At 34.2% G+C, this 16,664-nt stretch overlaps 1 protein-coding gene across 3 annotated transcripts in view; it reads left to right on the forward strand.

Annotated features, from left to right (window-relative positions):
* Nucleotides 1–2,738: 2,738 nt before the first annotated feature.
* The window catches only part of LOC106468111 (thioredoxin domain-containing protein 11-like), a 41,290-nt gene continuing 27,364 nt past the window's right edge, over nucleotides 2,739–16,664 (forward strand). For 2 of the 3 annotated variants that reach the window (XR_002612554.1, XM_013928524.2), the window contains exons 1-3: nucleotides 2,739–2,907; nucleotides 4,847–5,057; nucleotides 6,365–6,592. Coding sequence is in view for 2 of the 3 variants with exons in the window: in XM_013928524.2 (XP_013783978.1) it covers nucleotides 2,750–2,907; nucleotides 4,847–5,057; nucleotides 6,365–6,592 (597 nt within the window). In the remaining variant the exon portion in view is untranslated. Of the gene's footprint in view, nucleotides 2,908–3,575; nucleotides 3,699–4,846; nucleotides 5,058–6,364; nucleotides 6,593–16,664 lie in introns of those variants that run through there. The other variant, XM_022396410.1, reaches the window with a different exon arrangement.

The following is a 16,664-nucleotide window of genomic DNA, read 5'->3' on the forward strand; positions in this document are numbered from 1 at the left end:
CCAGTGTTATGATGGTGTTATACTTATTACATACACGTGAACACTGACTTGATTAGTTTTTTTTAATAATTCCATTAAACTTTAGTTCAACGAACAGAATGTTTAGTTATATATTTAGAACATCATAGTACATTAAAGTATGGGCCCGGCATGGCCAGGTGGTTAGGGCGCTCGACTCGCAATCTGTGGGTCGCGGGTTCGAGTCCCCGTCACACCAAACATGCTCACCCTTTCAGCCGTGGGGGCGTTATAATGAGACAGTGAATCCCACTATTCGTTGGTAAAAGAGTAGCCCAAGAGTTGGCGGTGGGTGGTGATGACTAGCTGCCTTCCCTCTAGTCTTACACTGCTAAATTAGGGAGGGCTAACATCTTTTTGGAGGAGTTTTTGTTCCCTACAGGCTTTTGTCTGCAGTTTGTAACAATATGCCCCTTTAAGTTACATTTGAAACATCTATTGGTTTGTGGCTTACTTCTTCGATTTTGTATAACTAATTGCCTAATCAATCCTTTCAGTTCTTTTAGAAGAAGTTAATGTTTTCACATTACATGATCTGATGATATCGTAAATGTTTGATAATATTTTCAGTTGATTATCTTTGACTTTAATGGATGCAATTTCCATCATTAACTGGGGAGCTTCCTTTAAAGATGTAAATCGACTTTAATTTAGCCTAATTAATATATCTTCATTCACTATAGCATCCATGAATTTGTCACATGCTGATTAATCCATCATTTCACATTGAGCATACAAGTAAGATAATTCGGTAAGCTTTTGTATGAGCTTAGCTGAGGTATTGTCCTTAGTCTGCTGTTAAACTTTACTTTGGAAACATTCTTCTGGTGCATCACCTCAAATCGGTATGATGAGGTAGCCACCGATACTTGATAACTGTTATGGCTCTCAGCTGAAAGATTGCTTAATTTTGTTAAAACATACCCTTTTTAAAATGGACAGCAAGTTTAATAGCTTGTTGTTCACTTTGGAAATTATTTCGAACTGAGCCTGATATGTCGTTCATGGCACATTTCAGTCATAATCTATTGATGTCTCGACTGGGCTATGTTATTAGATTTGCCTTTTAAATTATCTAATTTGATGTCATGGCGTTGATCAGTTTTGCTCTTTGATCCTTCAGTGCTCTGACGTACTAGGAGGCTTCGTCTAAGAATAGCATCCCGTTAATGGGTGCCTTGTAAGTGCGAACCAAATGGTTCCTTGTGTTCATTACGTCAAACAGCTTTATAAAAATTAAATAACTCCTCCAGCTGTAATTCAGGAATGGGTGAAAGACAGACCAAGGTAAAAAATGCCGAGAGGGCCAGAAAAACAACTCCAATCGATTTAAAAGTGATATCAAAAGATTACTGCTTCTCTACAGCTGAAATGACAACAAAAACCATCATTAAAGAAAATTTCCTTTTTCCATTATAAGAAAAAATGTTACAAGTCCAATACAAAAGTGGCCAGATTTGGTGACAAATTTTACCTTATTCCGGCTTTCACCTGTTCCCTGTGTAATGCAGGGAATAAGTAATGATGTGGAGTAGGTTAGAAAACGAACATACATGTTTTAGTGTCCCCCTCTGGCTACTTTTGTGTTAGAACAGCAACATTTTTATTTATATAAATTTGAGAAGCTATAGACCAATAATTCTTCTTGATATGTATACAACTGAGAATGTGTAATGATGTGTGTTTGACATTGAATACAGTTTATCACAAATATTCTTCTATGTGGATTTATTTCCCATACATGTGTTGCAGACAGAACCCGTTCTTCGTACACTAAGGTAGATAAAATTTATTTAACTGATACCTAATGAACATAAAATGAATACTTTTAAGTCGAAAGTTTTGCCTTATCCACCGATCGATAAGTTGATACTTTCAAAAGCAGAACAGCAAAGCATGTTGATAAAATTACCACAGAACAAAAGTCGCATAAGAACGTAATATTATAACAGGATGGGCTTTGTATGGGTGTAAGATGGCCGTAGGAATTCTTCCGGTGACCTTACCCTCTGTCATAGCCTGATAGTGGTATGTTCCGTCTATATATACCTATCGCAAAAGGGGTGGGAAGAAATACTTGTTCAAATTAGTATGAGTTGAGATGCTTGATCGGGTCCCTTGTATATATTTATTTGGTATAGTCAAGTTGTGAATGTTTCTATGGAATAAACTCATACGTTTCAGTTTGTTTTATCAGAAGTGTTTTGTTTTTATTTCTACTCTTAACACAATTTATGACATACATTATATTTTCAGATAACCGCAGCAGTGACAAAACATAAATATTTATTTCGCTTACAACAACTTTAATTTGTAGTGCAAGATAATTTCTTGAGGCTTATAACTCTAAAATCTAGTTTCGATAAGCGCGGTTGGGAAAATGCAGATAATCCTTTCTGTAGCTTTTTGCTTAATAACAAACAATTTAACAAAAGCAATATAATTTCCACTTTTTTTTTATATCGTGTCACTTAATTTTGTCAAATGTAGTGCAAACCCTCTATTAATTAATAGCTTTTGTTTCTTTCATTATTTATATCTGGATTTGTAGACTGGAATAGCCTAAACGGTCATAAAATGTTTGTTTGTTGTAGCTCTCCCCCCAGTTTAAACTTATTATTATTTCGTACATTTTTTTCGCAGTATTAGCAGTTAAGAAGCACAACAGTGTAAACAAGTGATGTAAACGGTATTTTTCGAGAACTGATTTACCTACAGTCATGACGTCATCATGGCGACCGCTAACGATATGGAAAAAGATAAAGTCAAACCGAAAGGTCCACGTGGCAAATTCAAGTCTCGTTTGTTGAAAGTGATGAGTACATATGGCCGAGAACTGTGTTTTATATTGGCTGTATTGTTTACGGCTCTTGCAGCTCTACACAATGGGTAAATTCAATCAATTTTATATAGTTATGTGTAGCTTAGCCTCTTCTGTTCAAAGATCAGTTTTCATTGCTAAAGAAGGCGCTTATGTCTTAGGTTGGCTGTACAGTTTTAGAAGCAAAGGCCCCGCCCCCTTATCTTTCGTTTGCTTATTCAGCAACAGTGTTACATGTGTTAAACCGTGTTTACTACATTCTTTCAGTTTTGAAATTGTGAATGTAATAGACAAGAAGATTATCACAAATCATAGTTTTGTGTGTTTTAACAACTTGTACGAAATACCTTCATTTTATTGGAGCTGCCAAGGCTTAAAGGGCATAATATTATTGTTTAACAAACATCAGCTGTGCGGATAGCAATATTAAAACTGCTTGTAAATTTTTGCAAAATGCATTCACAGTTCATACTAAGCAAAATAACAAAGACACACACACGTAAAGGGTGGCCAAAAAGTTACAGAACTTTAAAACAATGTATTTTGATCACTACAACTTTGAACTGACCTGTTTCATTTTCAATACACTTATGTTTTTATGTGGATAGAGATTGTTCTTAGAAAGTACATTTCTTTTATAAATATTCTAGTACTATTAACTTTAGATGACCTATACATACATGTATGTGTGTGTATATATTATTTTATATTTCTAAACCATTATTTGACAAAAGTATTTGTGTTTGTCTGTTTATAACTGACAAACCTCTGGACTGATTGTCACCAAACCTGCCATGTATACTTAAGATCTCCTGAAGAGTTGGTGTCCAAATCTGCCTGCCCCCTATACAATGAACAGGTACATCAGCTAGCATATATATGTATAAAATGAGCAGTTAGCAGAAAATTTGTATTTTGGTATCTCTAGTTAAATTTCTGGAACCACATTTAAACTGGGAAAAAAATAATTAAAATAGTGGCATCAATAGTTAAAATATTCAACTTAATGTAACTAGTTATAGTTTTTTATATGTTTCTAGCTTGTTAATAAATCACATTTGATAGAAACAATCTAGATAGAAAACTCATCAAGATTATTTGAAAACGAAACAGAAGTAAGATTGTAATAATTGGTGGGTATAAGCATGGTAGCTCAAGTATTATTGGATTTAAAGGCCATTTATGGATTGTAGAATTTAATAAAAATGTCTTAAATAGCTCATTAGCAATAAACTTTGTTTTGAGCTTTTTAAAGTTTTGGAGGAATGATTAACATTTCCTGTCTCTGTTATTAAGTTGATCATATTATGTATTTTCTATCAGTGCAGTATAAATAGTTTTCTGTTGGCTTTTAGGGAAAATATTTATGTAACTGTTTAAGCTACTAGCTAATATATATTTCTGAGTGATTCTGTTTCACTGCACTAACACAAAAAGCGAGAATTACAATTAGACTGAATGTTTAAACCAGTCTTGTGTTCAAAATGCCCCCCATGCCTCTTCCTGCTGACACCCATGATAATGACAGTATTTTGATTACTTGGATAGTTGGAGTTATCAGGATCATTAATTTTTGTAATATTAATTGCTTTAATTGTAATTTTGGTTAATTGATTATTTTACGTGACATGAATTGATGCTCACAGATAATCAATTATATTGACTATATTAACAAAATGGTTATAATATAGGCACAGCAAGGGTCCACTTGGTCCTTTGAGGTTATCCTTATGTCCCTAACCTCAGGAAGAGTAAACAATTAAATCAACCCTTTATATTTCAGGAAATCTTTGATTATCCACTTAAACTCCCGTTCCTGTGAAGCTGCTTAATCTGTAACTCAATCACACTTTTTGAAGACCCTGCTGAATGTTAGTACAGTAGCTTTAAATATATTTTTTCTATTAGCCAATTGAAACTGTTTGCAGAATAGTTTTGGTATATAATTTTTTAACTTTAACCGGGTAAAATAAAAGTGAAAACTATAATATCTTTGCCTTTTGACAGCCCACCAAAGACTAGGAAAGCTAGTCCTCCACAGAAGTTTTTCTCCTCGTCTTCCCTAGTGAGTGATTATTATTTAGGCTCTATGCAACAACTTAGTGGATTACTTATGGAGAAAGAAGTTTCATTTGTAATGTATTATGCTCCCTGGGATTCCACTTGTATTGAAACGCAGGAAGAATTTGAAGCTGTAGCTAGGTTTTTTCTCACACAGGTAAATTCCATGCTGTTTTGGTTTTCCTTAAATTGCAAAGAAATGTCAAATAAAATATACTTGCCTTTGAATCCCTATACAGTTGCAGAAGTATAAAATTAATTACTTCAAATTTTCAAAGTATTGCTAATATTTTTTCCACTTTAATCTATGTATTCAGTTGAAGGTTAAAGCCAAATGTTGTTTATTCTGTCTAAAGTGGTACATAAAGAATTACTACACTGAATTTTTAGTGACATTATAACTTGTTCTTCTAAACTGATCTAGTCAAAGGTTATGTTTATTCTGTCTAAAGTGGTACATAAAGAATTACTACACTGAATTTTTAGTGACATTAAAACTTGTTCTTCTAAACTGATCTAGTCAACGGTTATGTTTATTCTGTCTAAAGTGGTACATAAAGAATTACTACACTGAATTTTTAGTGACATTAAAACTTGTTCTTCTAAACTGATCTAGTCAACGGTTATGTTTATTCTGTCTAAAGTGGTACATAAAGAATTACTACACTGAATTTTTAGTGACATTATAACTTGTTCTTCTAAACTGATCTAGTCAAAGGTTATGTTTTTTATTGTTTTGTCATTTACTGCTAGCTTATTGAGTTGTATTTTTTTAATACTATAATTCACAAGAATGAAAAAACAATTCACACATTCTTTGTACATTTATGTTGTTTGGTAAATAATTTTTAACCTATAAAAATTATACAAATATCATTAAGTTATTTTTTTATTAAGGTTACTCAAAATCAGTTTGTTAAACCACTGTAGATTTTTTTTTTTAGTTTTTCTGGTTGCAGTGATATTAAAATAAAAATGTGTTACTTGTTGAGGTAAGTTGAACTTGCAGTTTTTTGGATTGCAGACTTTCTGTTTTTGATGTCATAAAACATCCTATTTGTACTGTAATTAAAATAAATTTACTTTTGAATGTAAAGTTTTTTTAGAAGAAAATAGAAGCTTTTTTAAATGAGCTGAATTTAGTCTTTCGTAAGGTTGAAGTATGAAGAAGAGCTATCATTTATTTTATTGATAATTTTGATTTCTTAAAATTCAATCCCATCATGAATGGTCAGCTTTAATTTTAAGAATTATTTGTGTATATCATTGTTTTATTAAAAAAGACTGAAATATGCATTTCATTTAAGTCTACCATTAGTTATGGTGTTAATAGTAATTTCAGTGTAATATACAATACTTAAAAAATAACTTGGAGTAGCTTTTTTATTTAAATGATTAGATTTATTTTGTTAATAATTCACACTTAGGATTCATATATGTGATATAACTTTGTTTTATTGCCAGGTGTTTTTTGCTGCTGTGAATTGCTGGTGGCCAGATGGCGAATGTCGACAAAAGTTACAGCCAGATTCTTATCCTGTCCTCATTGTTCACGTGCGATGGGCAACAGACATATACTACAAGGGTCCTCTTGTCAGGCACTATATGATTTCCTTTCTGGATAATGTTTTGAATCCAATAAAAACCTGTCACCATGAAAAAGAAATACTGGAATTACAAGTGCAACATGAGGTATGTGTAGTTCACTGTAGTAACATACAAATATATAGGGTTCTTGTAGAACTTCTTAGTATGTCTGATTATGAATATTGTTCATCATAGAGCAATGGTTCTTGGTGTATATATCAATGAGAACCCAGGAAACGTAAATTCCTGGTGCATGTGGAATATCAACAATATCCTGCATTGCTAGGATGATTTGATGAATAAAACTAACTAATATTTGGCATGGCTACATGCTTTCTGATGGTTCATTTGTTTTTGACTTTGGAGATACCTAAAATTGTTTGTATATCGCAGAGCACCTCCTACATTGGTGGACTTGACAGATGCTATCGGACAGCATGAAACGGTATTGAATATTGGACTGATTTGTTCAACTGTCTGTCTCTTCATTCCAAAGATGCAAGCCATTGTTGACATGAAGAATGGCCACATTAAACACATACAGTGCCATCTGGTGACCATGGATTAGTGTTTTACATTGGTATATCCAGCAAGAATTATAGCTCTGTAACGAGTAATATTGATCTTATTGATGTTTAACCATGCTAGTACATTTTATAAAAAAAACTGTCAACAAAAATAATATCGTAGACTCATTCTGTACTTAATATAACCCAAATATGGGAGACGTATTTTGTAGTTAATAAAACCCTCAGACTCTCTAAGTTTCAGCCTCTAGTTTATATTTCATCTATTACTTATTTAGGTGAGCTTGTATTGTTACTAATCTGGTGATATGATTTATGTCGTGATACAATGACACGATGTTGTAACGTGTTCTGTCATTTGGCATACTCTTTTGTATTAGTTAGTAAAAATAATGAAAGATCCAGGCCACATAACACTAACAAATTTTAATTTATTTCTTCTATAACATTTGTTACAATCACTTTTACTTGTAGGCCTAGCTTCAAACACGAAACCTTTCAACAGGTTATACTGTAACTACTGTAGTCTTAATAGGCCTAGCTGTAGGCCTAGCTTCAAACACGAAACCTTTCAACAGGTTATACTGTAACTACTGTAGTCTTAATATACTATCAACATTTGACAAAAACCTCCTTGATTGATGATAAGTATGCGTAACTAACAAATAAACTTATTTATTGTTACAGAATTTCTTTGCCAGTTAATCGATTAACTTAATAGATGTGATAACTTACTACGTAATGCTAAGCTAAACCCTTCATGCAATTCCCATTGAATTTTCACACACAGGGTAGTTATATAATGTATTTGTCGTTACTCACTACACAAATTTTCCAGATCATAACATCTAAATTAAAATATATAAGATATAGTTTATAACAATGTGTTAAATGATATGATATTTATCATGTTTCCCATTTTATTCAGGCCTGGCATGGCCTGATGTTTAAGGCACTTGACTCGCAAGTTGAGGGTCGTGAGTTTGAATCCCCATCACTGAACATGCTTGCCCTTTCGGCCATGGGAGCATTACATTGTGATGGTCAATTCCACGATTCATTTTTATGAGTTGATGTTAAGTGGTGGTGTTGATTATCTGCCTTCCCTCTAATCTGTCACAGCTAAAATAGGAACGTCTTAGCGTAGATAGCCCTCGTGAATCCTTGTGCAAAATTCAAAAGTCCTTTAATGTATTTTACCTGGACATTTATTTAAAATAACAGGACCTTGTAACAAAATAAAACATCAAGAAGTTGCAAAAATGTTAGGACCCCACTTGTTACATTGTAATGCTAAGTCAACAACCCATTAAAAATAGTAGTTATTTAATAATACCCAGACAGTGCAGTTGGTGGTAAGTTTACCGAGGTTATCTGCTGTAGGAAGTTTATGTAAGATAAAGGAGATAGTTAGAAATCACAAGAAAAAAATCCTAATTACAAGGAAATTATTGTCCAACTTCTTTCAAGAAATTTAATTATTACAAAAGATGATTTATAATTCAGTTTATCATTTCTTATTAAGAATTTTTTATTAATTCCATTTATCTACATTATTAATATGTTTCAACTGAAGTTCTAGTTACCATATCAGTGAGTTACACTTAGAATTTTAGTACACCAAGATATTTCTCAGGGGGGCAACTGAACTTTAAGTTATAGTGAATAAAACGGGATGCTAACTAGGGCTAACTTCCGGTGTTAATTCCCAGTGAACGTGCAGCATCTATTGCTGACTAACTAGCTTGGTGTAGCGACACATTTTATATTGTACTCTTTTACTTGTTAAGTATCCCATACTACAGTAAGTTTGACTTTATCATCGTAATGGATTTGGTTATCTTTAGTGTGAGATGATATAAAATTAGACTAGTGAGTCTCCAAATAAGAATTTGTTATAGGCACTATACAGCATGATTCTCAGTGAGGCCAGTTAACCTTCTTGTTCTTTGAATGTTTGACTTTCGTTTAATCATCGTTAAGTCTTAATGCTAAATTTATGAAAGCTAGCTCGCTAGAGTTCTGGATATACTTGCCTCATTATGGTTCTCCAGTTGGATCAGCACCATGATTTGTTTATCCAGCTCACACACTGAAATTGATAGCTGACCCCCAATCCACATCTATTTGTATGGATTTAAAAAGAAAGAATATTATGGAAAATTATGGATTACTTATTGGTTCTGGTCCTCTGTATTCATTTGTCACCCCACCCTCGTGACTCAGCAGTAAGTCTGAAGGCTTATAACATAGAAACGTGGTTTTAATACCCACCCATGGTGGGCACAACACAGATAGTCTATTTTGTAAGTTTGTGCCTAACAAACAAGAAAATTTGTATCTAAAAAAACCTACTTTTTCACATATAAGCTTTAAGACTAGTTTAACAGTGCTTTAGTCAATTATCAGAGGAATTTGCATGTATTTGTTGACTGAGAATTCCTTTGGTTCTGGTCTTATCTATCATTGGGTGTGTGAAAGCCAGGATTTTTATACATGATTTATTGTTTTGTTTGTAGTGCAGTTTCATATGTTAAGTATACTTTTCTTACAAATATTGAACCACGTCCATTAAAATTTCTTTTTATGACATTCTCATTGTAGTTTTAGGAGTAGATCTTGACATTCAAAGTGACTTTCTCATCCTGTTATGGTAATGAAGCCTCTTAAAATTGGAAAAATGTCTTTTTTTTTTTTAACCACAAGAAATTTAAGTTTGTAGTTACTCAGCATCACATTAATCCAGATAATAAGTACTTCGCAATTGGTCTTTTACAGCTGATATGGTGCACACTAGTCTAGACTGCACATTCTATCAGAACAATAATACCATAGATTGTTGTAAATATTGGCTTGGACTGGTCTATTAAAATATTAATAAAGTAGATCATTATGCATGTCATCACTGACTGGTCTGTTGAAACTATAATATGATACATTCTCATGCCCACGTCAGGCTCATACTTCTTAGTTTAAAGAGCATATAAATTTGTTAATAGATACAATATTGATTTATCATTAATTTCGAACAGATCTGTATTATTTAAATTTTGAATTCAAGGTAAGTTGATGCTACTACCATCGTTTTCTTAACGTGAATGGTGCTTCGGTAGAATTACGTTTTTTCAGTCGTACTAGCAGAAGATTTTCAAACATATTTTAACACCATTGAGCTACGACTTAGATGTATGGTCTTAAAGATACACAGTAGGAAGGATTTCCACTGCAGATTCACTTTCTCACTCTTATTCTTCAGTTTTATCGTGTGAAATAATGTGGCAAAGCCCGTTTATTCATTGGAGTATCTTGTTCGACTTGTTCACTAGGAAGTTATATGTTCGTGAAATAAATTATTGTTACTATTTTTGTTTACGGTTTTTATATATTTGACTTTTTTTTTAGATTCATAAAATAAAATAACTGAAAGAGCACACCAATTCAAAGCGTTTTAAAAAAAAAAAGATGCATCATTTGTGAGAGCTTCTTAGATTCTTTACACAATAATACAGAAAATTCACATGATATGAAACTGGATGTGTTATTTTCAGAGCAAACTTTTCGGAGAAAGAACTTAATCTCTTCGTAGTACAAGGCAGACCAGGTATAGAGGATAGTTTAGTTGTAGCCAAGAAAGATACGCTTATTTATCTCGGGGGTGACGCTTATTCTGAGAAGTGGAACGTTAACTTCACAAAGAACCTCATGATAAGGTACATATGTATAATTATTTTGTGTAAAGGCTTAGATCTGTATAATTGCATAATCTAAAATATATAAATATTTAGACATTTCAAATAAACAAGTGTGCATAGAGCAATATGACATTATTATTAGATTTCTGAAAGTTAATTATTAATCATTTTTATTAAAGCAATAATGTGAAAAATGAAGATTTTGTCTTAAGAACTCTTTGTGAGCTGTTTATGTTCTGAAATTTTATTATGAGGTACTTTAATTATTAAACAAGTTGGACTAGTTTTAATCTCACCTGTAGCTAAAGGAATTATTTTCTTTTGTAAATAATATTTTTTAAAGTTAATCTTTAATTAAAATATTTAAATGTAAGAGTGAGAGCTTTTTATTCAATTAGTGCAAATTGATTTCTTAGAACTGAAGTACTAAATGTGATTTTTGTTATTTATTTATTTTTTTATCATGGAAATTAATGTTTTTAATATTCGTATTTTTGGTGTTCTGAATTCATCTTTGAAAAATATTTCAGTTGGAAAACATGAAAATATTATCATGAAAAAATCAAAGACTAAGATGAGAAAATTATTTGGATATTGACCTATTTAATTCCTTGTTTGTATGTTTTAATCACTTTTTATATCTTATTTTCAGAAACATGGTGGCTGGTCATTTTCGTGACAAACACAACCTTCAAGTAGCTGTGGTTGTTACAGACGATGTGACATCTAAGGTATAACTTCAGATTTGTAGATAAGGAGTGTATATTTTTAAGATTAGTCATTTCTTCTCCATGTTTTTTTTTAATCACCAAAACATGCTTTCTGATACAGTACCTTACCTATTTTCACATAATAGCTTTTCTCGTTCAGTGCTGCCCTCTATATGCAAAACTTTTTGCTCACCACCAGCCTTGAAACTCCCATCAACTTTTTTTTACTGAGTTATTGCATGTAAATTATCATGCGACAACCCTCCAACAACTGGAGTATGACACACCCTCTTGATGCAGGTTACTCCCTATGTTTGATTTCACCTAACAATCACTCCTTGTTTGGCAGTCGTCAAGTTCAGACATTCTCTCAAGGTTAACTTACCTTGTTTTTTATATGGTTTGGCATTTTTTTCAAATCTTTTTCTTGGATTCCCAACTCCTTCACAGTCGAATATAAATCCTGAATTTTGTGTCATGACTACTGCTACTACTATTCTGAAATTCTGCTTTACTTTGTTGAGAAATTAAACTTTCATGGGTTATCCTTCTTCTCTCAACTCTTCCCAGAAGACAAGAATTTTGACAGCCTGTTTTCTCTACCCCCCTTTGCTGTGTAAGCCCGTGCCTCTCCTTAGGAATCAGCTGGGCTCCCCTCAGCCTTTTTAGATATGATTTCTCAGATATGTTACCTTTTATCTGTCTTCCCAGTTTCAAATTACCCTACTCCTTCCTTGTTAAATGCCTCTCCATCATCTATGTACCTCGTGTTTCCTTTTCTAGATATCAGGGTCTATGCTGATCATTTCCTCTATCAATTAAGGGTAGGGTCCAGCATGCACTGATGCCAATGGGCTTTAGATAATTATGCTTTGGCTTACCATCAGGCTGATTTTCCTTTTTTGGACTCTCAGCAGCTCAAGTCTGTTCTGCCTTTGTGGGGGGTAACACTCAAACCTTTCTTCTTTGGTTGGTCATTTGTCTCAACTTGCTCCTATTCTAGCTTCCATTCGGGTTTCCTGTCTCTCAGCCTCCCAACCATTGCCTGTTCTTTCCTCCAGAGGTCCTTCAGTGAGTCATTTTCCTCACCATCATACCCATCACTGCTAGTGGTTTCAATGACTATCCTGTAGGTACTGGTTCAGTGGGGGTTCATTTGTCCAGTTTTGTCCACCTGTGGCAGGAACTTACTTCTGACCTGTGGGTGGTCCTGGTACTCTGAGATGGACTTTTTCTTTGGTTTCTCTCCCCCACTCTCTTGTCTCCTGATACCATGTTCTTCCCTGATTCTCGGGATCCTACTACTTGCTAGCATCTTTCTGAGGTGGTTCAGACTCTACTCTCACAGCTTGCTATGGAGCCTGTTCATCTTCCTTCTCCAGGATTTTATTCCAGGCTTTTTGTCATCCCAAGAAGACTGGGGACTGGTATCCTGTGGTCAATCTGTTCCATCTCAACTGTTTTCTAGACCTTCCCTCTTTTACCATGGAGTCTTTTCTCACTCTCAGGTGGGGTTTTTCTCCAAGTCTGTGGGTGATCAAGGTGGATGTCTAGAATTGTTACTTTCATATTTCCAGTTCCCCACATTCCAGATGCTATCTTTGTTTTGTTCACAAAGGGGTTGTCTATCAGTTTTACATGTTATTCTTCAGGCTTCCTTATGTCTTTTGTTGGTGGTCAGGGCTTTTGCCTGACTTATGCATGCTCAGAGTCTGCACTTCCACCACTACATGGATGACTGGTTTCTGTTAGCTCTTTCTGTACCTGTAGCTTCTCACCAGACTCACCTGTTTTAACTGAAGCAGCTCATATGGGTAGTATAATCAAGGTGGAGAAGTCTTTCCTTATACCTACACAATATCTTGTACATTTGGGGGTGTTTTACAACACCTACCTCAGTCGGGCCCAACCTTCTCCATGGCTTCTACATTCAATGGAGGTTTCAGTTTTCCATGCCTTCTCCCTCACTTTCTGCATGTAAGGTTCTGTTGCTTTTAGGGACTTGGGCTTCCATGACAGCCCTTATTCCTTTGGATTGTGCACACATACGCTCTTTTCAGTGAATGTTGCATGACTAGTGGAATCTTATGTGGATCCCTTGGACTACTCCATTACCCTCCCTTTTTCTGTCCTGAATGATTCTGTTTATGGTTGGACAGAGAAAACACTACAATGGGGTCATCTTCCTTCTTCTCATCCAGATTTGCATCTATTCACTGATGCTTCTCTCCAGGGTTGGGGTGTGGGTTGACTATCAGGAGGCTTCTAGATGTTGATCTCCAGTTGAACAATCTTTTCATATCAACATCTTGGAGCTTCTGACAGCACTGAATCATTTATTTCCCTTTTTCAAAACAAATTGGTTATGATTCATTCTGACAACTCCACTGTTCTTTGATAGGTTGTTTAAGCAGAGTATTCATGATGAAATTTATTTGAATGGATGACAACTGCCTGTTGCGGAAACACAAGTATAGAGGATGATGTTTTGCTGTCCATTTAACCAAATTTTAACTCCACTGTTTTTTCGTATATCATATATCAGTTGACAAGGAGGCACCTATTCCCGTTTGCTTTTTTTTTGGACATTGGAATTTTTTTTATTTGGCCCACACATCATATATGTCTCATGGCATGTCATTTTCTGGGTGCCTTCAACCTCGTGGCAGACCGTCTTTCCTGATCCAATCAAGTTTACTTCATGGAGTGGTCTCTCGACTCTCAGGTTTTCCAGTAGGTCTGAATTCTGTGGGATGCTCCTCACCTGGATGCTTTTGCCACTTGCTTCAATATCAAATTACTTCTCTTTTGGTCTCCAGTTCCTCATCTGCAAGCCTTGGATGTGGATGCTTTCAGTTAGGATTGGACCAACCAGTACCTATATGCCTAACCCAAATCTGGCTCTTTCTTAGGGTTATATTGATCCTCCAATCCACTCTATGTTAAGTCCTTCTGGTTGCTTCTTTCTGACTGGCACAACTTTGGTTTCCATTTCTCATTCAGTTCCAAATAACTCTTCCATTACTTTTTCTCTTACACCGGCCCTCCTTCATCAACCTTGGTCACTGACCCTTCATCCTGCCCTTCACATTCTCTGCCTTCATATCTGGCATTTATACAGTTCTTTGCAAGAAGATCCAGATTATCCATGCATGTAGCATCCCTTTTATCCCATTCAGTTTGTCCTTCCTCCCTCAGGGTTTATCAATGGAAGTGGAAAGTCTTCCACTGTGGGTATTCCACTATCGACTTTCAGTATACCTGCTACAGAAGTGATGCGGTCTCCCATGGGTGTTCCTCTCCCAATGAAGGTCACTCTCCATGGGTGTTCTTCAGATGCTTTCATAAGGTGCTCATCTATATCGTTGGTGCTGGCCCATGTAAGGTACTGTATTGGAAGTTATTATTTTTCCAAACTGAAAATATATTTCTGATAGGTACTTACCTCCAGTCACACTTCCCACCCCTTCCTCCTAACTACTGGTACTTATTTACTGCTTAATCTTAAAGTGATTGTCAAGCAAAATCGAACAGAGTGAGTAAACTGCATCAGGAGGATGTGTTGCACTCCTATTGGTGGAGGTTTGTCGCATGATAATATACACGTGAAGACTCAGTAAAGCACATTGATCGTTGGGTAGATGGGAGTCTCAAAGATGGTGGCAGGTGAAAATGTGTGCATATAGAAGGCAGCACTGAATGAGAAAAGCCATTATGTGACAGGAGGTAAGTACTTATTAGAAATATATTTTCAGAGTACCAAAATAATAACTCTCATAACTTAGTTCACTGTTATTTTTATTCTTACTATCAGTTATATTTAAATTGAATTCCAGTAAAATATGAAAGCAACTTTGAATGAGATTTTACGTTCTTAAGTACCTCCATGTTCATAAAAAATGTTTTTATACAGTCATTTTATTCAACATAAGATTTGTTATACAGTTCAGCAAACTAAAAAAAAATGTCGTAATAAATACATTTAAATATTTGTAATGTAGCTGTTTTTAATCATTGTACAGGTGATCATTATGGAAACTGATACTGGAGTAGAATACCAGTCATTCTCATGTGAAGACTGTAATATTACATCATTGATGGTTATGCCTGGACTAATTTCTCAGAGAGATGCTCTTTTAATGAAGATAGTGTCATCTTCATCAACTAAGAACAAAGTATGTTTTTTTTTATTACTAAGAGATGGTGATTAATGACAGTACAGTAATATTTTAATAAATTAATAATATAACAAATTTGTTATAGTTACATTTAATAACAGGTTTGAAATTTTTAATGGACGGCTCTTGCTGTTTGTTGAATAGGATGTCATTTCAGTTTTTCTAGTTATGTTTAGTAGGAGGGTTACAATTGTAAATGAATAGTATAGCCACATATTAATTAAAATATCATTTCAGTTTTTATGGTAGAATCCGGGTTTCGATACCTGTGGTGGGCAGAGCACAGATAGCCCATTGTGTAGCTTTGTGTTTAACTTAAAACAAACGAACAATCAGTTTTTATGGTTACATTTAATTGCAGGGTTTAAATTTATAATGAACTGGTCCCTGACGTGTTGAGTAGGATATAATTTCACTTTGTATGGTTACGTTTAATAATAGTGTTTAAATTTGTAATGGACTGGTCGTGTTCTTTGTTGAGTAGGTTATTATTTCAGATTATATGCTCAGGGTTTTCTGTGGTATAAAGAATGAAACTTTAAAGAAATCTGTTACGAATAGTCGTTTACAAGCTTCAACCATGCAGTGTCTACTAATGAAATGATGGGGGATTGGTAACATTTGAAATAATTATTGAACTGAAATGTTGCTTAGGGTAAAAGTTTCCTTTTTTTATGTTTGAAATAACATAAAAATGTTAAACATATGGAGAAACAGTAAAGAATGTTTGTTGAACATTCAGAATTGAAAACTTAACTAACATTAGTGTCCCCAAGACACTCACTACAGCAGATATCAGTGGATGTTTTACAGCACACTCACATTTGTATTTCATTCCATGCGATTTTAAGCTTTTGATACTCCTCGTGTATTGTATAACACAGTCCAGTTTTTTTATATTCTTATAAAACTCGACATAAATACTTACATCTATAACTACAAGCTGTAACACAACCAATAAATCAACATTTAGTAGCAAAAGAAAATGGTATATAATACAACTGTATATTACTATGGATATCTAGCAATAACTTAAAACAAGTACTTTCATTATGTTAGAAAAACACAAA

The sequence above is a fragment of the Limulus polyphemus genome, unplaced genomic scaffold (assembly GCF_000517525.1).
Source record: "Limulus polyphemus unplaced genomic scaffold, Limulus_polyphemus-2.1.2 Scaffold2877, whole genome shotgun sequence".
NCBI lineage: Eukaryota > Metazoa > Arthropoda > Merostomata > Xiphosura > Limulidae > Limulus > Limulus polyphemus.